The sequence below is a fragment of the Epargyreus clarus genome, unplaced genomic scaffold (assembly GCF_041222505.1).
Source record: "Epargyreus clarus isolate Ecla_fem2 unplaced genomic scaffold, WU_Ecla_fem_2.2 ptg000005l, whole genome shotgun sequence".
In the NCBI taxonomy this organism is placed as follows: domain Eukaryota; kingdom Metazoa; phylum Arthropoda; class Insecta; order Lepidoptera; family Hesperiidae; genus Epargyreus; species Epargyreus clarus.
In genome coordinates this window covers 4,278,741-4,306,704 of record NW_027332213.1, presented here as the reverse complement: position 1 = coordinate 4,306,704, position 27,964 = coordinate 4,278,741, and the positions used below count along the sequence as shown (strand labels likewise).

The 27,964-nt window shown below is 33.6% G+C and overlaps 2 protein-coding genes across 6 annotated transcripts in view; both read left to right on the top strand.

Annotated features, from left to right (window-relative positions):
* The first annotated feature begins 602 nt into the window (after window positions 1–602).
* Window positions 603–11,878, top strand: Kal1 (anosmin-1 Kallmann syndrome 1). 3 transcript variants are annotated; one of them, XM_073093890.1, is made up of 10 exons: window positions 603–756; window positions 1,531–1,738; window positions 5,965–6,151; window positions 6,634–6,832; window positions 8,457–8,641; window positions 8,924–9,066; window positions 9,503–9,644; window positions 10,131–10,275; window positions 11,143–11,215; window positions 11,599–11,878. In XM_073093890.1, the coding sequence occupies exons 2-10, from the start codon at window positions 1,577–1,579 to the stop codon at window positions 11,764–11,766; spliced, it is 1,404 nt and encodes a 467-aa protein (XP_072949991.1). In that variant the 5' UTR covers window positions 603–756; window positions 1,531–1,576; the 3' UTR covers window positions 11,767–11,878. The 3 variants fall into 3 exon arrangements, with proteins under 3 accessions (XP_072949991.1, XP_072949990.1, XP_072949992.1); XM_073093889.1 differs by having other exon boundaries at window positions 671–841; XM_073093891.1 differs by lacking the exon at window positions 603–756 and having other exon boundaries at window positions 1,512–1,738.
* A 335-nt stretch (window positions 11,879–12,213) lies between these two features.
* The window catches only part of LOC140757965 (peripheral plasma membrane protein CASK), a 318,332-nt gene continuing 302,581 nt past the window's right edge, over window positions 12,214–27,964 (top strand). For 2 of the 3 annotated variants that reach the window (XM_073093885.1, XM_073093884.1), the window contains exons 1-9: window positions 12,214–13,706; window positions 17,074–17,186; window positions 21,979–22,084; window positions 22,414–22,491; window positions 23,146–23,327; window positions 24,808–24,876; window positions 26,779–26,954; window positions 27,157–27,279; window positions 27,719–27,893. In XM_073093885.1, the coding sequence (XP_072949986.1) occupies window positions 13,648–13,706; window positions 17,074–17,186; window positions 21,979–22,084; window positions 22,414–22,491; window positions 23,146–23,327; window positions 24,808–24,876; window positions 26,779–26,954; window positions 27,157–27,279; window positions 27,719–27,893 (1,081 nt within the window). In that variant the 5' untranslated portion in view covers window positions 12,214–13,647. The remainder of the gene's footprint in view (window positions 13,707–17,073; window positions 17,187–21,978; window positions 22,085–22,413; window positions 22,492–23,145; window positions 23,328–24,807; window positions 24,877–26,778; window positions 26,955–27,156; window positions 27,280–27,718; window positions 27,894–27,964) is intronic. The other variant, XM_073093887.1, reaches the window with a different exon arrangement.

Sequence of the window (27,964 nt, the reverse complement as noted above, 5' to 3'; positions counted from 1 at the left end):
CTTGCCCGATCTAGCTAATATTTTCATATTTAAATTGAAATGACAGACAGATATCGAAATTTGTATTTATTTGTATACTTCAACATGTGTTTACATATTAACACATCTTATTACAACTAAACGGTTATATTTCTCTAAATTCAAAGATCAAAAAAAGAAAAGTGCCAAAATCCTATGTAAAACATTTTTTCATTGCATCATAATCGTAAAAAATATTGTTATGCAATAACTAAGAATAATATTTATTAATAAGACAAATAGATGAGAAAATAAAAAAACAAACACTTATAACAATAACAAATATTTATAATTCCATGATTGTGGTTGATCCAATTTTATTGTCAAGAAGATAATCCTTGTGCAACAATGTAGCGCTAAGTTAACCCATTATGTGTAATACCAGCAATTTAGTTAATAAGAAAACGGCAAATTACTTTCGCTGCCTATTGCTTTTCAACCGCTTATTGGACGCGTGCTAAACCACCGCATCGAAAGCAGTGATAATAACTGCAATCGTAAACAACGCATCACTACTTAACCGCATAGTAGGAAGAGACTGTATTTTTTAATTAGGAAACAGATTCAGTAAAAGCGACCTTCCGTCGTTGGCGTATAGACAGGAAAGCACAAGCGTTGTGAATTAATTAAATCGAAGCACGAATCGTTCGTAAGCGTACGCGCATGTCAGTCTTGCCGCGCGCTTCATACTGCGTGAACGCAGCCATCAACAGAACTTATTTCCCGCCCAAACTTAAGGTCGATGACATTCGTTACGAGATGCGAGTTTTAATTGTATTCGAAAATAGAACCGGGATTGTGAATGAGCGGTTTGATGAATGAGGTGATTGATGGTGTTTTGTTAATTTATAGTAAAAGTGAAACCATTAATCAAGAGATGCAATTTAACTCATTGTCCGAAGGTTTTTGGAAACTAATTTGTAAAAATAATTGTACTTAATGTTTTATTTTAATTTAGCTTACTTGCCGTTTAAATATATACAAATATTATTTTTTTCTATAACATGTATATTTTTAATTGAAAATAAGGAGGCAATTTTTTCTTCCTTTGAAGATATTCATAAATAACATAGATAGATAATTAATAAATAAAAAAATGCATTTAAAATTTGAAATTTGGAGGGTTGTTTTTACTTTTAATGCTATTTATACTATGTGAATTAATTATAAAAGCTAAAAATAAGTTAATGTAAAAGAAAACCGCAAGAATGCAGTCGTATTAACAAGAACTCTACTATAGATAACAGTGCAAAACGCTGGTAATTGCATCGCTCCTTCAGATTTACTTTTACACCTATACAAAGAAGTATCTTCCTACAAAGTAACCGTAAGAGGATACTCGGAGAGAAATACGGTCAAATATTTTTTTCTATTTATTGTAGGTACATAAAAATAATAACACGAAAAACATAAAAAAGATATTCTTTGAATTATTTCTTAAAAACAGGCAACATAAACATGGCAATTAAAGCTCAGCGTTATAATTCAAATACTTTTATTATTTTCTTCTAGAGATGACACAGTAAGTTCTAAAGACTAAGTGACTGTATAAACAAAAATGGGGAACAATATACACGTGAAGATTTTAGTACTAGTGTTAGTGTGTGTGGTGCCGGTGTTGTCCAAGTCTCGGAGGTTCATAAGACTGCAGACGGATCCGCTGTCGAAGACACGTTGCGATTTAATGTGCATTGACGTGACCAAGGAAACTAGGTCTCAGGTAATATTATGATTATTAGTGTTCTCTATTTTAATTATTAGTGCTAGTATCAATATTTCTAGAGACTGAGAAGGTGGTAGAAACCATTGTGGTCGGACTCTGTAGGCACTGTCGCCGCATCTATTTTACATCAGTCTTAAGCTCTGCTGTGTTCCGCTTCGAAGAGTGTGGTAAGAGAAACTTACTTATCCGAGGCGTTCCAACTTAATAATTAGGGGTAACAAGGCATCTGTAGAAACCTCAGGTAGGAATTTAATCTTAACTAGGTGGATTGCAGATGTCCATGGGTAAACTACCAGGAGCCTACGAGGGCTAATTTAAGCTCCATTTGCATTATGATTCTATATGGTTCGACCCCGATGGCACGACCCTCTTTTTAACACGTTTTTATTAGCTTCAGACGTATGTATGTTGGTATGTTGGTATATTAGTATGTTAGTATGTAACGGAATCTTTGAACATGATTTTAACCCCCTTCAAAACGTCGGATTAACTCGAAATTTGGCATACTTATTAAGGACCGATGACAATTCAATATTTTAAACATTAATAGTTTTGTACCATTTTCCTTATCAACATCCTCTGGATTAACGATTTTCGAGGCGAGATTTTTCAAACACCTTCAGCAAAGTTCATCGCAACTTTAGATTGCAAATAATTATTGCTATTTAGTTTCAATAGGCGTAACTTTTATATCGTGATTTTTAGTTTAGAAAATAATAATGTTATTTCCCTATAACTCAAATGTTCTGAAACATATCTATAATGCGCTCTTGTAGAATAATTTTTAGGATTCCGTACTCAAAGGTTAAAACGAAACCCTCTGCGGTCTGTTCGTCTGTCGTTGGGCTTTATCTCTTAAATCGTAATAGATAGACACTTGATTTTTTTACAAACGATGAATAATGGTGGTCGCTATAACGAGAAATACAAAATATTAATAAATAATTATAGTTCAAAAAACTAAAAAACACGCTTTTATGATAAAATTAACTAAAAAGTAGAAAATAATTTTCAATCTAAGAATCAATTAAGGAACAGTAAATAGTATAATTGTGGAAAAAGTGTGGGGTGCTCCATTTATCACGTTCGAAAAGCACCCCACACTTTTTCCACAATTATACTATTTACTGTTCCTTAATTGATTCTTAGATTGAAAATTATTTTCTACTTTTTAGTTAATTTTATCATAAAAGCGTGTTTTTTAGTTTTTTGAACTATAATTATTAATAATACCACCAACGAGCGCAATATGTAATAAACTGACTTCTCAAAAACATATATTGTAAAATGAACTGTGTGCTGGTGGCCTAAATAGTTGGTGACAACCACCAATTGGAGAAGTCAGGGACTATACTCAGTTAGGCAGTAGATCGTCCTGCTAAATTATTTGCCCACTTCGGTTACCAACATGCAAATCCAAGTAACTTCGGAAAATCCGTTTAGAAGCTTTTAACAACAAAGAAAGATATTTTAGTGTCCAAGACTTAAAGGTCTGAAATAAAAACAACCGTTCACGCAAATTTACTTAAATGTACAGCTAATTAGAAATAATATTACTACTATCAGATAAACGTTAATTAGGCAGCACTAAAGACTCCGCACTGGCTAATGTTTCAGATCCATTTACATTTACAACTTAGAGCGAACCTACCTTAAGATAACAGGAGTACCTACACAATTCACAGAGCTTCAAAGGGGCCATTATTTCAAAACTAATGTGCGGATGCTAATTACAATGTTCTAATGAGCTGGAAGTAACGGGTCAGTACAGACTCTCTTTGTGAGGCTTAGAGCACTCCAAAAGCTTTCTACTGAAATGTTTAGATAACGGTACTCGCTAAGCGTTTGATAAAGGATAAAGGATCGTAATAGCTTGTCAGTTACAGTTGAATAATTGGCTGCAATAGGCGACGCAATCACAGTTTTGGTACTTCAATAGACAACGGTATTGTCCATCCTCGATCTTAGAACCGATATTTTTATATAAATTGATCAATCTTTCTAGATTATCGTTACTATTGCAATAAAATATTTACAAATGACTGTACAATACCTGTTTTCTTGTTATAGTTATAACTTGTCATATTTATAGTTTTGTTTATGCTACTTACCTCACGCACGGTCGTGAAGTACACCTTTATTCAAATATTGTTGCCAAAATAAACCAAAATAGGACATATTCTGTCCTGTTCCTGAGATTGGATACAAATGTTTCGCTACGCTAGAGCCACTGGAGAGTTATTTGTTTACGTAATATTTAATTGTTGTAAGAACCTACTCATTTGCGTAGGTACACCATTTCAATAAAATAAGTAAAAAAATAGATAATTTTACTGTTGTTACTTTCACAGTAAAGGCCTTGTTTAATTGTACAATATTTTTTTAATGATATAATATTATGAATTACATGCTAAGTGTAAGAAAAAAAGATCCATGGAACTAGGCTTTTTACTTATTAGAACGCATGATGTAAAGATTTATTTATCCAATTTGGTTTTTAACCTGTTTATCTATTGATAGAAAATAAATGGTTAACATTTATAAGAGCAAATAATCGGAATTCAAGTCTTACACAAAACATAGACCAATGACTCTAGAACTGAAGATTGATTGTCTTAAGAATCATCGAGAGGTCATCGGTGACTGTTGACCTGGCTGTTCCCATCTGCGTCAAGAGCTTTTTGCGTAGGTGTGCTGATTTTCTCACATTTATCTAGTGATAATTTCAACACAATGCAGGCAGATACGCTTTCCATTATAGTCAATTATAAGCGGGAACTATCGAAACAATAAACGCACAAAAGAAATGCGTACGTGCATTGATGTAACAGTTGTTTGGGCAATGTTTAATATTTTGATTTTTTGTTATATATACTAATAGTTTGATGTGCTGATATACATATATTTTTTACGTTTTTGATTTATGTTACTTAGTGCCATACATTAGTCTACGCATGTTAAATGATTGCGACAACAACGGCAACCGACCTCAAAAGGACTGGTATCCTACTTATCAGAGCAAGCACTGTTGTATTTAAAGTAATGATCGTATATTACCTATATCTTCTAGGAACTTAAACACGCACACAAAAATACATAAAATGCGATATAGTGATGCTGTAACTATTAAGCACAATAGAAATGCATAACTACAGAAAAATACAGTTAACTTTAGAGCATTAGTGTTGTGAAAATCACAAATTACGAAATGTGCTGTCAACCGGAGAGACCGAGATTCGGTGTTCTGATTTATCATTGATATGTGCAGACTCTTAGTTTAAAAAGTGAAGGAAAACATCATGACTTTAAAAAAAATGATCTAAAGGGCGTGTAAAGTGTATTGATTATTCGCACGTGATTTGCGTGTTCCACTATGGCCTAAGACATGCATGAAACCCTTACACCCGTACCCTCTCAAGGAGGTCAAGCAAGGCTGGGCAAGGTCCAGCAGTGGGACAATAATCGGTTGACGACATTAACATGTATAAAAAGAAAAAGATAAAAAGTTTCATTTGAGGGATTAAACATATTCAATTATTTAGAATATTAACCTTAAAAAAACTAAGTACTTTACTTTACTAGCTAGGGATTAAACTACCTAAGTACTTTTATTTCTTTATGAAAGAAACTTCATAACGATAACTGTAGTTATTGTAAGACATTACAATTATAGTACACAAAAAATATTACGTAGTAATTGCTTTACCTAGACTACTTTATTTAAATTCTAATAAGTTAAGACTTTATCTTCTCTTGAGATTATGAAAATGGATTAAGAGACCCTGTATCTACTAAATCCACATCACTTTATATAAAGCTAGCCAGCGGCAAGAAATCAGAAGTTCTCAAAAAACCAACCCTGAATACGAAATTTGAGAGAATATACTTATATGATAATATTTTTAATTGTAATAATAAAGATTATGGTAGATATCAAACATATTGTTGCAACAATATTATATAGATAAATATTAGCCAGCACTGATATACCTACTTACTTTATGTAACGGTAAAAATTAGCACATTTAGTGACTCCATGTAAATTTTAGTTACAGTGTTGGTATATTTAAGTGGCTTTAGTACTGTATATAACTGCTACTGCTAGTCCTTACTGCTGAATTATAATTATGTATGAAAATATATGCTACTAGCATTATGGTAATTTAATAGGTAACATTAATTGTATTGCTTATAACATAAAATCCCTTTTCTTCTTTTTGTAGTGTCGATCACAATGCCGCGCGCAAGAACGGAAGCCTGGGACCTGCCCTACATCAGACAGTCCTCGCTGGATGGCAGCGTGTGTCGAGGCTTGCAACCAAGATTCCCAATGTGACGGCACACAGCGATGCTGCAAGATGGGCTGCAGCTACACTTGCAGTGAACCTGTAGATCTCCTCACATTACCAGGTCAAATATTACGCTTATAGAAATAAATCTTCCGTACGAGGTGGTCTCGGTGGTATGTGATCTTTCCGTTTATAAAGGATTAAAAAAAGTTCTCCAAGATTTTTGTTGAACATTCAAATACTTAAGGTTTTCCTTTACGAAATATAGAAATGGAGGTATATTTTAGAGTTGTATAAAATGTGGCCTGGACCTTATAACGGTCCAGTAAATGAAATATGAAACTCGGATTATTTCAATATTAATTTAAGGAAAGCTTCTTCAAAAGAAAACGTCTTACGTTTTTCGATTAAGTCTGAATGGTTGTCAAGACCCAAAACTTATTTCTGTTAAGCCTGCTGAGATTCGTATCTACATTTACTTTTGACTCTGATCAACGGCTATTATATACCTAATCTCACAGGTACTTTGCTGATTAACTGACAACCTTTCCGCATGAATTTAAAAAAGGAAATATTTTCGAGTATCACTTTGTTTTTCTTCAGGTCTCCCAGCTTTACCATCAATGGAAGAAGCCAAGGAGAAAAGGCGGTCGGTCCTAATCAAATGGTCCGATGGTGTTGGAGATTTAGCACGAGCGGTGCCTGGGCGTGTTCTGTACCTGTTGGAGGAGCAGCATCATCTAGGGCCTAAATATGAAGAGGCGAGGCTCGGCGACTGGAACCTTTTGTTGAGAACTAACAAGTAAGACAAATAAATACACGACTTGTTGAATGTCATACATATACATATATATTTTCTCGAAAAGCTTAACACACGTGTTATTATACAAGTATAATAAATAGATAGTATTCGTTGACATCGTGGCGTTGTGATCTAAATAATCTCATAAAGAACTTCTTGGATATCTGAAATTAGTAAGGCTATCCCAAAAACAGGCATTATTAAATAACTTCGCGATAATTACAAAGAAGTTATTCTGATCCTTCATCAAATAATATCAATAAGTCGTCAGAACGAACAGGAAAAAGGTTACCTGAAATAAGATGATAACCTAGTATAAACTCTTTCAAAAGTGCATCATAAATTAATTACTCATGATTAGTTAAGTAGACCATTACATGAACGACATTGTTTGGCTTCTAATTAGTTACTAAGCATATTACTAGACCAGTATTCCAAAGATTTTTTAGAGATGAGCCATCTTTAACGTGATATGGTTTCCATATCGAAGAATAACAACACTGTAATTTTAATTCAAACAAAATCAGAGACAACGACAATATAAATAACGAACATAAAGCCATAACAGAAAACAGTTCCGGCACAGACACTTGAGTCGGCAATCGAACCCGGAACCCGATTGCTTTTAAAGGCACAGGGAACAAATTTAATTTTAATCGGAGATATAATCAGTTATTAGCAGAAAAGCTATCATGATGACTTTTAATAAACTCGATCGGTTCGGTCAACAAACACTTTGTTGAATTGAAGATTTGTCGATTTATAATTGCATAAGAATGGAAGATAAGAAAAAATAAATTGAATTTAGATATAAAATAAATGCAATTCATATAAATTACCTATATCTTTATTCGTACTGAAATAATTGGTAGTGAAACGACGTGCACTTTCATCAGTTTTGCATTGTGTGAAAGCAAATAACAGTTGATTTCGTGCGCATTCGTTTTCGACTTCACAATTAAAATCATTGCAAATGACATTCGACCACGAAGTTGTCATGCTTAATTGTCACGAATCCAATGGGTCGTTACTCCATCACTTTCTACCATCTCTTCCGTGTGCGTTCATTGTTCCAAGACGCAATTCCATTACAATAACTATGCATAACGTTACACAACTGATTACCAAACTGATATGGACGCCTTTTAATAACCCCTGTTTGTTATTCCAAACGCCAATTCCTGTTTATTTTTTTGTTATCCTTATCTGGGATCCTAACACCGCTGGTTTTATTGACTCTACCTAAACTGTCAATCAAATCCAAGAAAAGCCTTATCGAATCTTTGTTACCCGTTTTTATAAATAGAACTTTAATAGCACATTCAATTGTGTTAAGTCCAAATATTATCTTAATGCAGTTTTTGTATTGTGTTTGTTTAATGTGGACAGAATTTATCGGTATTCGTTTTTTGCGTATAATTTATTATATAGTGGCCTTATCGTTAGCAGAAATAATTTTTCAAGCATCTAAATACTTATATCTATGATTCACGGTATAATTTTACTAATTGCTATCGTTTTGTTAAAATTACATCAAAATTAATATGAGAATCTCATTTTTGAAGTACAGTAAAAGTCATAATCGCATACCACAATAGTTTTCTTAACATTAATTTCTTTCCAGGACTAAAGTTTCTCTACGCAACCTCTTAAAACCAGGGCGGTGGTACCGTTTCCGGGTGGCAGCAGTCAGTGCGTCTGGTACACGGGGCTTCTCAGCGCCTGGTGCTCCATTCACTCCTAGACGAGGACCTCGACCGCCACCAGCGCCGAAGAAATTGAAAGTAAGACCGGTGCGTTCTGAGAACGGTAAGTTCTTTTATGGAGATCAACAAACATAAGCTGACAATTGATTAGTTACCTAAAGTGTAATTGGCTACATTGATTTTGGCAAAAATCAAATACCTGGAGGAAATTTGAATGACGCATTTTTCTTAGCAATTTATCACAAACAACAAGTAGTTGTTATTTTTACAGCCATAAAAATTGATGTTACATTTTTTTTGCTTAGTTTTGAAACACGTTTACACTAAACTTTTATTTAATCGTTATTATTATTACTTCTCTTACCATTTATATTGAATGTTACAGGTACAGTCACAGTTAGACTTGAATGGAAGGAACCGAAATCGGATTTGCCTGTGATGCGATACAAAGTGTTTTGGAGCAGACGCGTAAGAGGCTTAGGCGGGGAACTCGATTCCGTGCTTGTTAATCATCAAACAGTCCCTAAGGTATACTGAATACATTGTGTGTTTTACTTACATAAATAGGTATTTACAAGTAGGTATGTCCCGTTATGTTAATCCTTTTCATCAATGAAACTTTTTCTTCTCTTCCTTTATAAACTCTTATTCACTCGCTGGGTATCTATAGCAAGCCTTCCATGGCATTTCCATTTCTGCCGATTTATTGCCATTCTTTTATTTTTACCATCTTAACAATTCATTTTCCTTTCTTTGGTCGATTAAAAATTAAATACTGACTTCATTAGCCTAATATTTCCATACAAATAAATCATCCTATCAAATATTATAACAGTGACTATTTTGCATTTTACATATTCATATTATTTAAACTATGACCTTAGTAAGTTCATCATTTTATCGCACTTAAATAAAAATAATATATTTAATAATAAATTTAACAGAAAAGGTCCTTATCTTTCAGGACCAAAATTTCATAGAAATAAAAGATCTGCAGCCAAACTCGATGTATTTCCTGCAAGTGCAAACGATAAGTCAATTCGGAACGGGAAAACTTCGCAGTGACAAGGCAGCTGTTTTTTACAACACTACAAGTGTTATTGAAGGTAATAATTTAACAAGTTATTGTTGGGTTCCGTTTTATAATTGACTCATTGAATTGTAAGTATGTATTTCTTTTAATTTACACGGAATACCGATCCGATTACATTGCGTGATGAATTCGCATAAGTAGGTATGCAGATTGCAGCAAATTAGCGATATTACCGTTCCGGTTAAGTAAATTATTTGTGAAATGTATTTTTGTAATCAATTTATAGTAGTCATTAAGGTTATCCTTAAAATACAAATTATTTTATATGTCAGAGATAGGTATATCAAATTCTATACAGTAGCTAAAAAAAAAGATTAACATCTAGAGAGACATTGAAATATTATTAAATGGTTAGAAATCAACCATTTTTCGACTATCACGTCGGTAATTCTGTTCAGCCGCAGTCTCTTGTGAACTGAATGGAATACATGGAGTGGAATATATGTGTATCCATTTTATGAAACGAACAATTTTATTATGTATTTTTATCTGATTACAGAAAATCCGCCACAGGCTCTACACCGGCGATCCAGTGAAAAGAAAATAAAAGGGCTAAAGTTAAACAAAATTATGTGGCTCAATCATAAATTGAGGGCAAAGATAACGTGGGAGCCAATCGCAAATACCGATAGTAGAGACAGAAGGTAAAATATTTATCGTGTAAAGAAATGTATAAGTACTGAATACCTACGTAATTGAATGCTAACATCTTTTTTTTTTATCAAAGACGAGTCAATAAAATTGATTGTCTAGACAAACATTTACAATATTTTCTATTAAGCAATTACATGATAAAAATCTGTTTGTATACCTAAGTATTTATTTGCTTTTATAACATTACTCAAGTAAATAGAGGTTGGTACTTGATCGATAAAGGACGCCGTTTTTTTAATTAAATTGATTAAATATTAAATCTTTTGCTCTGGAAGACTCGTGTACAGATATCTAAGATAACGTTTTCGAGGATTAATCATTACAATTTGACTTAACAAAGTAATTTCATTAAAACATTTTCTATTTCTAAATATCATCGTTGTAAATATCGTTATCGATTTTCTTTATAAGAGAACAGAATAAGTAATTCTATTCCCTTTCGACCAAAAAATACTACTTTTATAACTTAAAACGTATCTTATTCCCGCTTTTCCCGAAAAAATATCTGGTAACATTGGTAGAGCCAATAATATAATAACTATTATATCATTGGGTACAGCCAGGTAATAGGATAGTAATTTTCACCACCTATGATATGTGGCCCTGTACACGAGTGTTCTAGAATGACCACCAGTAGAGTGAAATGGCAAAATGTCGTGAGGCGAGCATAGATTAGTAAAGATACTCACTCCTAACAAGAAAATAAGGCGGCGAAGTATCTTTACTAATCTATGGAGGCGAGTGACATCAGCCCCCACACACAACACATGATGACCACGACCGCTCTGACAAGAGCGAAACGACTGAGAACTAAGAAGAGATGATATTTCCATTCTTAGTTATAATTTTAATTACAGATATTATGTGCACTGGAAAACTGTGAAATGCCAACATCCATCGAATAGTAAAGAGTTATCTGCAATAACAGAGGTAATTTATACACTTAATTAAATGCTCAAAAAATGTAAAAAAATATAGTTAAATAGGTACATAAAGAAATAAATTATTACGAACAGTAGCTCACATTAAATATTTCATATAGGTTTATACTTTAATTCACATGTAGTATACAAAAACAACATAAATTGCTACAAAAAGATAATAATATACCTACCTAAATAAAATATTTAATTATTAACTTCGATCACTAATTCTTATTAGTGATCGAAGATTATTAAACATTAAAACATAGTATAAAAACTATCGCGCGTTCGTGCCATTAAAACTGGTATGAAGTCTGATGCAGTTACTTATAAAATAGACAGTGCTGCCATATATTGATGAAAAATAATTTTATATTTTTACTGTTACAGCAAAACTCATTTGAAATCTATGAACTTGATTACAACTGCAATTATCTCGTGAACGTAAACAAGTCGGGAACTTCCAAGACTCCCGATTCAGAGCTTATATTTACTGTTCCTGGATGTGAATACTTCAAAAGAAAAGTGAATGTCACTGCAATAATTTGTGAAACCTGATAATTAAATATTACTTGTGAGAAATAAATATGAATGAAATAATTGATTACGAAAGTATATATTGTCGTTGAAAAATAAGGTTTAAATAAACTGCAAAGCCATAATTATATTAGATTGACTTAATACACTGTACGATTAAATTAATAATAATTATGTAAATCAACGCAATTTCATAAAGTTTGGTGCAAAATATTGTTAACATAGCATGAAACGTTACCAGTTTAAATAACTTTTAATATTTCACTAGCAAATATATTATATCACAATTTACACGTTAAATATTTTCAATGTTGATTAAAATTAGTAATCGACCGACACAGTCTTGGTTTTGGCGAAAAAAGAGGTTTTAGACGTAGTTTCGATTATAGACAAAAATTGGGCGAACCTTTCGCCCTCTTATGAATTTTACGCTCCTTGACCTTTACTTTACTCCTTGACCTCCTTAGACTTTAGTTTATATATATTTTTTTTTATTTTAAATGTTCACTGAATTTTATTTCACGTACTCTTATTAAATCAAAATATATTAAAAAAGTATCGCGTCCAAATACTCAGATAAGTCAATAAATTACAGAGTTTAAAAAAGGTTATAATTTCATGTTCGGTCAAAATTAGGGCAGAAACCAAAGGTACGGTTTCAGATTTAGTTGAAAAAACAATTTCGGTCGGTTACTAGTTAAATCATGAAATATAAAAAAGTAAAAATAAAAAAATGTATTATTTTATTGATATGTCGGTGTCAGAATGTAGAGTAAGTTATTTATTTTATAAAACTTATTTATAATAAATACTTAGCAGGTATCTTTCGTAGTTTTATTATGATTATACCATCTCTCCTAGCCAACGAATTATTTTTTAATACTCAGTATCCCTTTATCCAGTCATATTTTTCTTTGGATATTATATAAACCATGAAGATGTAGCTGATAAAATCATTGTACACAATCTAAAATATAAGTATGCCCACAAATGTAATAAGCGTATAGCGTGCGAAGTCTTTAAGTCAATAGAATGAAGTTGGCTGTATCTGAATTGACTGATAAGGATACGTTTAATGCGCAGGCGTGATAAAGGATTCAAAACATCTTAAAAAATACTATTTATTACTATGAGTAGTTCTTAAATGTTTGCCGTCAAATTACTTCCAATCTCTATTAATATACATTTTCACATCCTATATTATTTTTAAGGCTATAAACTTATACACAGTTAACAATGCAATTTTAATCACGTTATTAACCTAAACGCGGTGCAGATACATGTCAATATTATAACAAGTAATGTAACTACATTGAATATTAAGTGATAAGTTGGTACGAAACAGCGGAAAATAATAAAAATAATTAGAAAATTTTAGAGTTGGCATATAATTTTCTACTAATTTGGTAGTTAATTTTACGATGGCAACAGAACTAAGGTGTCAGTTTTTCCGCAGCCAACTTCACTGCGAATATTTACAACCCGTAGTAAATGTCAAAAGTAAATAAAAAATATTGTAAATGAATTAATTATTTTATGAGAATATCTTTTTATTCTAACATTGTAAAGTCTGCACGTGAATTTATTGTATCATTATTTTTTTACCTTTCGTATCTGTATTTAGTAGTGTCGTTTACAAACTTAAAAAAATGTGCGAGTGATCGCGAATTTTCACCTCCTATAATGCACAATTTACTTCTAGTGACGATTTTTCGTGGTTTCCTTGTGATTAATGTACAAGTTAACGTTCTGAATATCATTTAGTGTTCGTATAATATTTAGTGTCCTTGCTATCAAGGAAAGTTGGACCGGGGCGTAACCATCGGATTCTCGGGAAAAGGCTGTGGAAAATGATATTTTTTAGCTTTTTCTGAAACGTAGTGCTGTGAGTTTATTACGAAAATGGCTGAGGACGAAGTGCTATTTGACGACGTTTATGAACTATGCGAAATTATTGGCAAGTAAGTATGAAAAAATATATATTATGTTTTCGTTGCGATACGAGGTTTATTCCTAAAATTCAGCCCATAATCCTTGACAAAAATTCATGAGTTTTACTATTATTTTCTAAGTAATTACAGTGATTTTTTTTATTATTTAGAGAGGAAATATAATAACTGACTTAATTTTAAACTGGTAATTTTCTCAAATAATTGTATAAAAGAGTCAATTTAAAGTTTTTGATATTCAATTTTTTTCAATAGAATTTAAATGAATTACCTGTAAACCTATGTATTATGTTTCAATTGTTATTCATTTTAAAAATAAAATGTATAAACCATAATAAATAATTTTATTGTACTTTATTTACTATTATTTTGGGTTTGAGGTGTTTCTTAGTGAGACAAAATTCTGTAACCTATTTGTTTTCAGCCTAAAGTAATTCGTGAAATAGTAAGCTACAATAATTTATTCTAAGGACCTATGTTAATATATTTTAAGTTCATCCAAAATAAACGGGAAGATATTTAAAATGGAGAAATCTGAATCAATAAATTCATGATCTTACATGATCTAGACTTATTTGTATGCACATTCTTGTACTATCATTTCAATAATATCCTCTGATATAAATTTCATATTACTAAAGTAAAGCTAAAACCTCCTTAATATAAAATGAATATAATTAATTCAATCAGGGCTCTAAGTTTTTAATTTCAGCCTTGCACCTCTCATTTTTTAACTAATTATCATTTGCTGTAACAGTAAAACCAAATATTGTAAAGAAACCTACATGCCTGAGAATTCATTAAAGAAACATAATCGTGGATGTTTGAAGTCTACCAACCTGCACTCGGTACGCTGACCATAGGGTGTAGTATGGACTAAACTTGTTTCACTCCTAATGGAAACCCATGCCCAACATTGGAACAATCATTCAAAAATATATGAGACATCTATTTTGAATGCTATATTTTCGAAGGCAAGTTGGAACGGTTAGTTTACTGAGTCCTGATATCTAGTAGTGATCGTGCAAAAGTAGGGTAATTGGTCGGCCATTTGTCTGTTGACTATAATCATATCAGGAAATGGCTGAAATTTTGAGAATTATTTTATCCAGCTGCTGACCACCAAAGGCAACAACAATAATTCACAGCTGCTGTACATTATAAAACAATAAAATATTTACTTAATTTTTAGTAAATTATTTTAATTAAGAATTTTTTTATATACAAGTGATACCAGTTGTTTCTACACATTAGTATAATTACAATAACCATGAATGATAAAGTAACATGGATGTATGAGTAAATAACATAAATGACAATACATAATTTTTAATAGCTCTTTTTAATATACTGTGCATATTTTTTCCTTATATTACTAGTACAATTATGACCTATTGTTGAAATCCTTGTTAGTGAATAACACTTTCTAAAGGGTTATTGTTGAAATAGATTTTTCTTTTGTACTGCAGAATACACAATTTTATTACTATAGATTTGCTTTACTACTTTATCCTCTCTGAGATTGTTTAATATCTTATCTTGTATGCAGCCCTAAGGTTCCATGTTTTTTATACCATTCAAAGGGGGCTTAAAGTTTACCAAACTTTATTTTCAATATTACATAGTTTTCAACACATAGAAGTGTATTGACGAATAGAATATGGCATACTGTAAAACTTTTCTCTTGCAGGTTTCCTCACTTCTAAGGGGAGACCTGTTCTCAGCAGTGCAACAGTAACGGCTAACTACTATCCATGGAAAAATTGTAACCAACTATGTGTGGTAGTGGGAGTCTATTTGAAGAGGTTACATTATTAGTGTTGCCACTCCTCAGAACTAAGATTGTCGTGTCATATATTTGTCTGTCGGCATTCACATCCTTCCTCCTAACGCCAGGGGCATGGAACAGTGTTGCTATTATTACCTTTCATATATATAATGACGTGTCCAATTAAATGTAAATAGTATTCTTCCATAGTAGAATGATAGTACTAGAAGTGTTGAATACAAATGTATCCATAAAGTGACGACTGTGTTGAAATGCCTCATGTAATATTGTTTGCTTACAGATGCACCGAATAATGTAATGAAAGTATTTTGATATGTACTTAAAATAAATAATTATAATATTACTAGCTGACCCAGCAAACATTGTGTTTCCACATAAAAAAAAAATGTTAAGGGTGAACAACCATTATCACTTAGGGGTATGAAAACTAGATAGACGATTCTCAGAATTACTGAATATGCATATAAAAAAGCCGTTTCGGAGACGTACGGTAACTAACATTGTGACACGAGAATTTTATATATAAAAAGAAGATAGAATTAATGACAAACAATATACTGTTTGATACTAAATTTTAATAATTTAACTTAGATATGTGATACGTATTGGAATCTTATTAGTAGGTCCTGTACTTAAAATTTATTTTTCCAATATGATTTTTTATTTGAAACCAATATTAATGAAAATGATTCATATAGAATGAAGAATTCAGTGCTTAGATTCCATAGCAATATATTTTCCTAAAAATCATACACTTTTTATATTTGTCTAGATAATTTTGATTTTAGATAAATAATATTTTCAGTAATTTCACACCATATATTCATTAAATTAGAAAACCACAATTAAGTATGTTGAGGATTGCTCCCTTAGTTTTTAATATATTAGCTGTTTTTACATTACCTAACTGCCAACTATAGAGTGAGATAATTTTCCAACGGTATTTGCTCAAGTAACTCCAATTTATTTATAAGCGGCATGAGGTCATACATAAGGCAGAAATGACTTTTTAACGTAATAGGTGTGGGTTTTATGATTGGATTCTCATAATCTTGTTTAATTGCAGTAATAGGACTAGTTAGCTGACGTATTTGTTACCGACATTGTTGAAAAAATATTCTCCTATAATTTAAAGTAAGTAAGGTTAGATGGGTACGTTTGAGGTATTTATAGACCACCTCCGTTGAAACAAAAAAATAGCAGAAATAGTTCTGATAATGTTGCCACAAACGTAGGAAAGTTCGATCGATTATTTTTTTGTTACACAGAAAAATAATTTGTAGCAATAAAAGTAGTGTCTATGTGAAGGCATTTTAGTGCTATCTTTGATGTACACATTTTCGATTTTTATTTAGACATTTTAAAAGTACCTAGCTATTAACTTGAAACAGCCCATTCAGTGTCATTTTAGTCACGAAGCTAATAAGGGTAGGACCCTCTTGACGTCATCTCACACTTAACGAACCTCCACCGTCCCTTTCAATGTAATTAATGGCTGAACGCTGTATAACATTATATACTTTGAAACATGAAACTTGCTTTCTTTAATAAAATGGAATTTACTTAATTATTTTATTTTGTTTTCTCCAGGGGCCCATTTAGTCTTGTCCGTCGCTGCGTGCACAGACAGACCGGTCAACAGTTCGCTGTGAAGATCGTTGATGTGGCTCGTTTTACAGCGAGTCCTGGGCTTAGTACTGCAGGTAACATGGAGTAGGAAATGAATGCGACTACAAGCTATCAATTTTGATTAGCGGGGATATCTTTCACATTACTTCACGTGAAGGCAGAAAAATGATCGGGTTACTACTGGTGCCGGTCAATCTCGAAACTCGGGAAAACTATAACTTAACCTAACCTAACTGACGAACGTCGTAGTGCGGAGGTTACCAATCGATGATTAATGATGTCATCACTGATAATAGGGCTTCCACTTCCCGGCCAGGTTAAGATCTAAAATGTCGAATTTGGATTTTTTTCTGGGTTTTTAACATTTTGTACTCATCTTTTTATGTCTATCATACTAACATAATTACTATCTTAGTGTTGGGCGACTTTCTGCAAAAAAAATACTTCCAGTTTTAGTTACCTGCGAGTTTTAGTTTTATTTATCTCTTCAACAAAGACGTAGTACTGCTTTAGAATGTTCCGTACAAAGGTTGCGAGTACAAGTCAGTGCAATTACCGACACTAGACACATTCAGCAAGTCCTCAACAAGTTGTGCGGCTCTGACCTTCTTTCTGAGATGGTCGTAGGTGCATTACGTTTTTAAGTTCCACTAGCTACTTGTAAATGAACGAGTTAAAATATTTTGTGTTGCTTCATACGAGAATGTATTACGGCATGTCTACTTCTAATATTTTTAATACGAGATTTTCGTGTGCGTACTGTCTTTTATATTTTATCTTTTTACTCCGAGATAAAATAGAATAGATACCTATGTTACTCCTTATAAAGTCTTCCACTTTGAGTCCAAGTCCTCCCAAGATAGTTGCAGCCGTCTCAGAACAACATTTAAACTGATTTTAAAATATTCGTCACATCATCCGCACTTAGAAGTCCAATACTGGATTTCGAAATGCCCAAAAAGGAATATTTCTCCTGACTTTGATTCTCTCGCGATGGGTTTATTTATTTATTTATAAGACACACCAACAGCATTACATACAAAATATATTATACAGAAATATTCTTATACACGTTGACTGGCATGCATGCCAGTTACAGGTGCGTACATCTTTGCTAATCTTAAATATAGACCTATATATAAAGCATAACATTAAAGTATATAGAATTATAGACCAAATAACTAATCTAAAGTATCAATAAAGTGAGATATTGCTCTGTAGATCATTTGCAGAAATGTACGGTAAGCTTTTTTCTCAGGCTTGCGCCTGAGTCGTGGAAAATATCTATTTCGTTAATAAGTGCAGATAGCCGATTGTATTCAGAGCACATTCGTGGCAAAGGTGAGTGTTTGAGTACATTTGTTCTGCATAAAGTTACATAAAAAATGTTTGTAATATTATGTCGAGGGTACCTATATGGGTTTTGTTAATATGTTGTCAATCTAGTTTATCGTTCTAATTCTAAGTCGTTACAAACATTACGACCATGTCCATTTGTTTTGATTAACGAATACACAAAGGGCTTATTGGATAACCACCTGTTGTGAACGTCTTTTGACTGAAATAGCGACGTTTCAAGTATTTAATTGTTTCGTGGGCCTTTGTTGTACAGCCATGAAGAATTCAAGAGGCAGGCGGTAAAAGCCCTTTTCTTCTAGTAAAATCAATAGCGGTGGAATTCTAAACTGCGTAGTTAGTCTAAAATTCACCACGACCTAAAATTTCCAGAAGCATTTTCTCTTTTCTGGAAAATGTAAATTTGTAGGCCGATATCCGTAAAAATACGCTGCATCCTGCATATCCTGGATGAATTTTTTCGTAAGCGTAATGTGATTACTTTGGCTCCCTTCAAACCGAAACACGCCCGAGTCCGCGGTATGCATCGCTGGTTCACTGGCGGAATTAGGTCACATGTCAATACCTACCCCAACGTCCCTTATGAACGGGATATTTTATCATTCACTTGATAATGTGCGATCTTTTATAAGCTACGCTGTGAAACTTTATTGACGTGTCAGAGCTAGGTCTACAATGACGCTTCATTGCCTTTTTGCGTCATAATTTTTAATTTAAAGTGTAAATTATTGTACTAGTATGCGAAATATTAAAATTTACAATATATTCTTCACAGGCAGCATAACTGTGTACATTATAATGAATTGCCCATTTAAAATAAAATCAATACAAATAAAATTAGGTCGATGCGTTTAAACGCCAATTCTCAAAATTGAATAAATGTAATGAGATGGGAAATACTTAATTAAGCATGATTTATATAATCCGTATGGATTTACTGGTATATATGATTACTATTTCAGTATTTATTTACCAGCTTAAAATTTCACAAACATTCGTAGTGGTTACTACGGCTTAAAGCAAGTATGGGTAACGTTTAGTTTCGGGCTAGATTTAAAGATGTTATCAAAGTCGCGGGGCGTGGGTATTATAAAGTAGGAAGTCAGGGGATTCGTCGGAGGTCCTACAAAACAAAAAGCCTTAGCAGGGATTAGAGTTGTCGTAATAAAATAGGTAAATTAAAAAAAGGCTCTTAAGTCTCCCATATATAACATAGTGCCGTTCCTCAAAATATGCTGCGGGCGGAGTCCGAGCCGGAACGAGGGGGAAACCTTCAAAAGGTACCCGTTGCCGTGGGAGCGACACAGGGTTATATGGGACTCTTACCGCACTAAAACGACGTGCACGACGGTATGCGACCACACATACCGCCGTCCTTCCCGGGGTCGCTGGCTGGGCGGTTTGCTCACTCTTGCCGTCACCGCATGGTTAATATATCTACCTACTAAAATGTCTATGTTGGTAACATTACCTTTAAAAGGTTTATTATTAATTTTATGTATATGTCGTTAATGTTTTTGTCGTGTGCAAAACAGTGTTCTTTCATCTATTTTCCGCTTCAAGGTGAACAAACATGAAAATATATGCACTCGTTTAACATGCGTTGTAGTATGTATTACTTTTAGCACTATATTGTGTTAAGGTTTGCGAGTTATACGACTATACGGAAGGCAATGCAGCCAGCTTATTGCATTTTTAAGGAGCTACTTAACCGCTAGACTCCGAGAGCTCGAACATGACGAAATTATAAATGTTCCTGACTCGCACCCGACAAGCCCCTGACAACCTTTTGGAAATTTCAAAGCAGCGATGAATGCTTAGATTATATCAGCCCTTGTCCTCCTTTCATAACGTTAGCAGATAGTCCATTGTATTCACCACTCTACGTTTGACGTCCGAGATGCCGTTTCGTAGTTTTAATTGCTTATTATTTTCCAGCGAGGGCTTTTTTTAATAAACATGCGACAACTTTGGTTGTTAAATGTTCAAAAACTGGTTAAAAGTTACTTATTGCTCGGAGTTTGGAAGCATTCATTTCCATTTATTTCAAGTTAGATTGTGCTTAGTTTTTGTGGACACTGAACATTGCCTAAATATTTTATTTGTGAAATACGACTGTTTTTTAAATGAAGCTTAATACTTGAGTAGGGAAGTCGAATACGAGATTGATATTTATACACAGATATTTTTGTGCCTAAGAATTTAACATGGTATATAATCATGCAACGTTACTTTGCACAATGAGACACAGTACCTAAAGTGTTTTTTATTTAAATTTTGGTTAAGGATAATTGTGATCACCATTAAACCTCACACTTAAAGTGAATCGCAGATGTATTTTCCTCTCCTTTCCCTATGTTTGATAAAGTTCTGCGTTACCACACTCGTAGATAGCTTATTATATAATAGAAATTAGGGTTGGGATGGTACCTCGATTCATGTACATATACATACTTGCATACGATACATACCTATAAATACAAACCATGGCTTAAAAAAGTTTTATAAACTTGTGTCCGTGGGGACATAAATATAAAATGCTTTTCGTTTTAATGAATCGTCTTAATTACAATATATTATGCAAAAATGTCCTCTAATTGTGACACCAATGCACGAATATGTCCAGTGTATCTACTGTCCCTATTACGAAACGAAATGGCAAAAATACGTGATTTGTTTCCATTCAGGCTCTGTGCCTTTTGTATTCATGACGCTGTTCTGAAGTTCTTTGAATATTAAATGTGGTTTGTTTAAAAGTAGGTACCGTTTCAGTCTAATGATAAATTCTTTCTCCATTTTCTTGCTAAATTCTACTTATTTTTTTAAGGAGATAGATCGACCGCTTAAGATACATACTTACATACATACATACATACTGGTTCTACATTTTTATGTAGAATGTTAAGCTTCAAATTAGTGTTATTTGATATATTTAGGTACCTCTTTAAATTAGGACGTACTTGTTATTCTTATACATAATACATTTGTTAAAGATAAGTTACTGACAATGGGAAAATCGCAAAAACTTTACGCTTACTAATATTAAGCGAATCATCACAAATTTATTTTACCACACAAAGGACATACAAACAATGGGATTAAGTAATAAACGTCATTTAGTTGTTTGTCGTTGTTTGATTTGGTGATTGTACGTGGAATCCTGGTAGCAAAAATACAATTACGTCAGACGAAGTTCTAACATATGGGCGCTTTGCAGCGTTCGACTGTAAGTTTATTTTATAAGTAGCAACCAGCGTGCTGTCGAGACTAGGTACGTGTAGGTGGCGACTGCCACCCATACACATTTGTAACTCTAGACTAGATTAGAGACCTACTCTAGATACGTTCATTGTCTTCCTTACCACGCTCTTCAAACGGGAAGACAGTTGAACAGTGCCGTTATTTTGGCAGAAACACCGGTGGTGCCTGTGGAGTTGAACCACAAAGGATTCTACCACCTTTGACTATTACAACTATTAGTTATTGACCAAAATGTGTTCAACGTTTCAGATCTCAAAAGAGAAGCAACGATATGTCATATGCTGAAGCATCCCCATATCGTCGAGCTCTTAGAGACCTACAGCTCCGAAGGGATGCTGTACATGGTATTTGAATAGTAAGTGTTGTATAATATACATGTACCTACATCTTCGCAACTATATTGTCCACATAACGATAATTGGCTTCTTCCGACTTTGGATATTTGTAATCAACTCCATATAGCAGAGGAGTGCTTAGATGATCTGAGATTGGTATGTAGCGTTTATGACCGCTTAACCACAGTCTTGAAACTGAAACCCAGTAGCGCTTAACGCTGCTGTTATGAGGAAGAACTAGGTCTGTATAACAAGAATCAGTTACATTTACTTTTCACTTGTACTTAATACTGATTTATTTTAGTTTCGGAAACATCAAATGCAATATACACTGGTTTGCTATTTTCAGTATGGACGGATCGGATCTTTGCTTCGAGGTGGTTCGTAGAGCCACGGCTGGATTCGTTTACAGCGAGGCAGTAGCGTGGTAAGTTATTTCATCACCTATTTAGCACTAAAATATTGACAATGAAGTAAACATCGACAGTGTCACCGTAAAAAGACATCTGTCTATTAATTTTTAATAAAAATGTTCAGTATATTATTTTGGATTATAAAACTATGTTAACAGAAGGAAGGCAGAATAATATACTCCGTAACAGATATGCTTCTTAATAGATTTTTTTATCATAGACTTATATAGATAAGTTTGTGATGCAGTTCACAATGCAGGTCTAGACAATTCAATCAAGATATTTTAAATACGACTACAAATATTTTTTAAAACTGCAAGTTTTATCATGAATAAATAATTATACATACTTATCTTAAATGTGTGATGTAAGCCTACTTGCCCGCTAATTGGTTTAGATAGCTAAAGTTTGTTTCAATATAGAGGGTAGTCCAAATTTTCGTTTGCAAACCATTCTGGATTACAACCTTTATGGTGGCATTGTACGTCAAGTTACTTACAATACATAGTTACATATACATCAAGTTATATTTTCTAATATAATAGTCATGATGAAGTTAGGAGTAGTGATATATCTAAAAGAGTGAGAGGTTAGGAAAAGTGATTTCTGTTCTCCTAAGAGTAAGGACGCAAGGATTGAAGTAATATCAAATCTTTATTATTTTCCAGCCACTACATGCGGCAGATCCTCGAGGCGTTACGCTACTGCCACGAGAACGACATCGTGCACCGTGACGTCAGACCTCACTGCGTACTGTTAGCTGGACGTGACAACTGCGCTCCGGTGAAACTCGGCGGGTTCGGAGTTGCGGCACAATTGCCCACACCCACCGCGCATCGGGCCCCGCCAGGTGATAATAATGGTGGTTTTAATTTTATAAATAAACTAGTGGTGCCCGCGGCTTCGCCCGCATTTCAAAGAAATAATATGACATACATAAATCGGAAAAATTGTACTTGCATTGGAATGACAGTAGTGCCATCTGTCGAGTCTACAGTGTCATTATTACAACACAGGAATTACTTCGATTAGAATTAACTTTGGTAGGCAGGTATAAGTAGCTCGAGGAACGCGTGATAATATTAGTGTCCGCACCGGCCGACCGCCAACAGTAAAGTCTAGTCTCGTCTCGCTCGCAAGCCCGGTCGGTTCCCACACCGGCGCATTCCAACACTAACTTTATCGAGTGCCACTAGATGGCGCTAGCGCTCCGGAAGCGCCTCAGTACCGCCATTTCCGACATATATATAAAGATGTGGCAAACGACTATGCGTTACCTGACAATGTTTGATAGTAAGTGGCGACTGTCATCTGGAACCCCTCGAAACTGCATGTACAGTAAAGGTTCTGTTTGTGGTCGATCACCAATGCGTGCTATTAATGAGGATTGAGATGTGATAGGTGGACAACCCAAAACAGGAACGACGGTTTTCCACATCTTAATCTTCTGTTTCGTTACGCTTAAGCTCTGTTAATGTCACTAAAACGCATAGGCAATACACATTTCTAAAAAATATGATTTAGCATCGTGTTTCGTGTTAACTGCCATATTAAGATCTGAAGTGTCGAGGTAGTAGTAAGTTACTCACGTAACGCATATCAACTCGATCCGTTATGGGATTGATTGCAGACATTCATAGGTAGCAGTGGCTTCCGTCTTTCAATTGGAATATCAACTTTAATATTTTTGTTTATACATGTTTGAAAATATATCACATATATTGATATGGTTACGGCTACATGACGTGTGACGTCAATGTGAAGAAAACATATATAATACTTTTCTTGAATGTGTGAAATAATATAAGATGTGGAAGGCAATAATTATTGATAATTTTTTGCTCCGGATTCATACTTAAACTTTAATTCAATATAAACAGATGTATTATAAAGCCACGTCTGCGATACTTATATTCTCATTTTAATTATATAGTGAACGTGTTCGTGGGAATCAACGTGCTGTTTGTGCTAACGAGTGTTCAATCTATTGCTTTTTTATACCTGTTTCCTTTGCTTTGTTATAGCCAATTTCAAATTAGAGAAACACAAAGATGTACTATTAAATTGGGACTTGTAGGAGTATGGTAAGTTGTGGTAATGACTTGAAAGTGTAATTGTTACTGCGGAGCAATAAAAAATGTCATGCCATAAGTGTCACCTGATTTTTATCATCAATAAAACGAATATTTCAAAATGTCTTAAGTATGTTCTTAAGAAGTGGCCGGTATATTTCTTTTGACGTATAATAGTTACAAATTTTGTTTAAGACATATTTTTTAAGTATGAATATCACTATCGTCCGGTTGCTGATACGCTGTTGTATTGTACAGAACTGGTGATGGACAATCGACCTCTAGTGGGTCCGATGGGCCAAGCGTATCTCAAATCAGACGAGTACGGTAAGACTTCCATAGTGAAGCCAATTGTGCCCTAACTGCATGGACATTATGTGCAATATTCACCGGCACATGTGTCGTCACTCATAGGGAGTTCCCTTATTTATCGGTGTCGGATCGGCTGTATCTTATGCATATTAGGTCGATCTAGTGCGTTTAAGATTGTAAATTATATATGAGGTTTGTGACGTTGAATGTACTTAGTTATTTGTGATTTACTTGCTTTAAATAGTTTAAAATCTAATCTGAACTCTGTTATTTAACCAGATACTTATTTTATGGGCTAAACGAATGGATGACTATATTATTTGTAGTTTGTATGCTATCAAGCGAGTGTATTTACTGAGTTTAGGTAATTGACTGTCAAATAGTTATTTCTTTTAAATTAATATAAAAATGTAATATTTAAAATATGAAAACATAATGATACCTTACTGTAAATAAAGAAGTCGAATACCGCCGATAAATCTAGGGACTCCCATGCATCACTAAACCATGTGTCTTATAAGGCAGACATTGGATTGTAAATTCACATCAAAGGTACACGTTGATATCTTTGTACGCATTGGCACTATTCCACGATAACACAGTGTTTGTTTGAAAATCCCGAATTCCCGTGTTTTTAACAAATGTTTGGTTGTTGACCATTTTCACATTGAAATTATTTAGATCTAACTCACATTGCTGTCATAAACATGAACCGACTAATTAAACGAGCTATGGTTAGGTATTTTTTAACTATTGGTATGTATTGAATCTTGTCCTTTTTTATGAAGATCTCACTCGTCTTCAATGACTTGTTACTTAAAATTTCTTAGTTTTTAAGTCAAGATGTAAGAAAAGCTAAACCACAGCCTCAATAAGCTAGAAATCAGTAGCGCTACATGCCATTTGATACATAAAATACTCTCTAAAAGTTTGATACCAATGTATATGATAACATATGTCTTAAGTCGCCTATAATCATAAGTTACAGCAGTTCATTATGATAATAGATACTGTTTATTTATATTATTTGTAAATAATCAATAAGTTAGTGCAAAATGCAAAAAAAAAAAAATATTACAGTCAATTTGAATTTGATGCAGTGATATATTTTAAACAGCTTTGTGAGTTAGCTCTACTTTGATTTGTTTTAATTCCAAAATCCCTTTTTAATTCTTATTGGCTTTTAAATCACTAAAGCAATAACTAAACCAAATTAATAAACGTATCTGACTATGAACATTAAAATTGTTACAAATAAAATGATATGTTTGCTAAAACGGAGTTTAGTGTAAGAAGTAACGACATATGTATGAACAATACGCACAATTGTAGAGACATGAGAACTGCGTGAAATCCGGATTGTGTCTACAGTTGGTTGCATGTAGCTTTGTAGGAAGGCACTTTAAGCGGCTTTAACTTAGAACAAATGCCTAAATGATAGGTTTGGCTATACGCTTCTAAGCAATTAAAGTGATGAGTAAATATATTTTTTTAAACACATTGTGTCGTGTGCAATTTCCAATAGTTTTGAGAATCCCCGATAGCTAGCACGTGTTTTGTTTTAAATCAGACACATGAATTGTTTGAAAGTGCCTAGTAATTGAAGTATAAATACTGAAAACTTAAATAAGTTGTTTCTAATTTAAAATAAAAATAAATCATAAACGTTGTAAAATAAAAATAAAACGTTTAATTTTTGTATATAAAACCTAGTGTAATAGTTTTGGGTTTCATTTCACGAATTTTAACAGCACAAAATTCACGGACCACCTTCCGCTTTAAATTTGGAACTAATTGCAATCTTAAAACTACCCACTAATTTTACTTTGCTAAAACACAATTACCCTCAATAAAAAATATTTCGTAAGTGTGGAAAAGAATTTTTATATTTATGAAATTTTGGATTGTTTTCTTTAGGTCGTATTGGTACACCGCACTACATGGCACCAGAGGTGGTGTCGAGTCAGCTGTATGGGAAACCTGTGGACGTGTGGGCGGCTGGCATTCTGTTGCACGTGTTGCTCGTTGGGTATCTACCCTTCACGGGGACTAGGGAGAGACTGTTCGAGGCTATATGCCGTGGGAGACTGAGGGTGAGTGACAATTATCTATGTTTACGAGCTTGTATAACCATTATATAACTTTAAAACTATTATGAAGAAAATCATACATTAAATTACAGTATATAAAGGCGGCAAAATTTTCTTCCATCGATAAACTTAGGCAATATTTCATTTAGTAGATTTAATATAAAAATTGTCCGATATTTATATAACAAATGTGATTTTTTTATAGTTCGATGCGCCTCACTGGGACGACATCAGCGATGCTGCCAAAGATCTTGTTCAACGTATGCTTACTGTGGATCACACACAAAGGATCAACATTCAAGACGTCCTCAACCATAGATGGATAAGGGTATGTTTATATGATTCACTGTTGTGTAGTATTTTGTAGGCGGGTAGAACTCTTTTTTAGTTTAATAACAGCAGTGTCAAGCAAAATACTGGTTTGATAACTCGTTTTTTATAAAAGAGAGTTGTCAGACATTTTGGAACGAATAAATGAAATAAATTGCAAAGCAAAATTAATGCATTTTTGTCATGTGGGTCTATGCTCGCACGCGTGAATTATTTCCCTGCAGTCCTTTTGAAGTTTGCGTGCGAGTGACATAAAAAGTATCTATGAAATGATAGGATGCAAGTGATATGTATGCGGATTAGACCCGTGTGTGGACACAAATTTGCTTGAAAAAGTCTTATAGTCCCAGTCCAATCTTACGATTTATCTTTGGCATGCAGAGTCAATCGATTTATGTAATAACCCAAAAATAAAACCAAATATCGTCCACTTCTAGGACCGGGACAAGCAAAACCGCATCCACTTAGCGGGTACAGTCGACGAGCTGAAGAAGTTCAACAGCCGGCGTCGTCTCCGCGCCGCGACGCTCGCCGCCGCCGCCGCTGACGATGAAGACGATGAGGAACAACCCGCCCGCAAGCAGGTCATGCTAGAGGAGGCTAATGCTGCTGGTGAGTATATGAATTGGAGGCATAGATAAGTAAAGATATCTCACCGCCTAGTGTTGAAGGAAGCCATTAAA

Coding starts and splice junctions, on each gene's coding strand:
- Kal1 (XM_073093890.1), top strand. CDS start 1,577: ATGGGGAACAATATACACGTGAAGATTTTAGTACTAGTGTTAGTGTGT. Junction 6,833..8,456: donor CTTTTGTTGAGAACTAACAA/GTAAGACAAATA, acceptor ATTTCTTTCCAG/GACTAAAGTTTCTCTACGCA. Junction 8,642..8,923: donor ACCGGTGCGTTCTGAGAACG/GTAAGTTCTTTT, acceptor TGAATGTTACAG/GTACAGTCACAGTTAGACTT.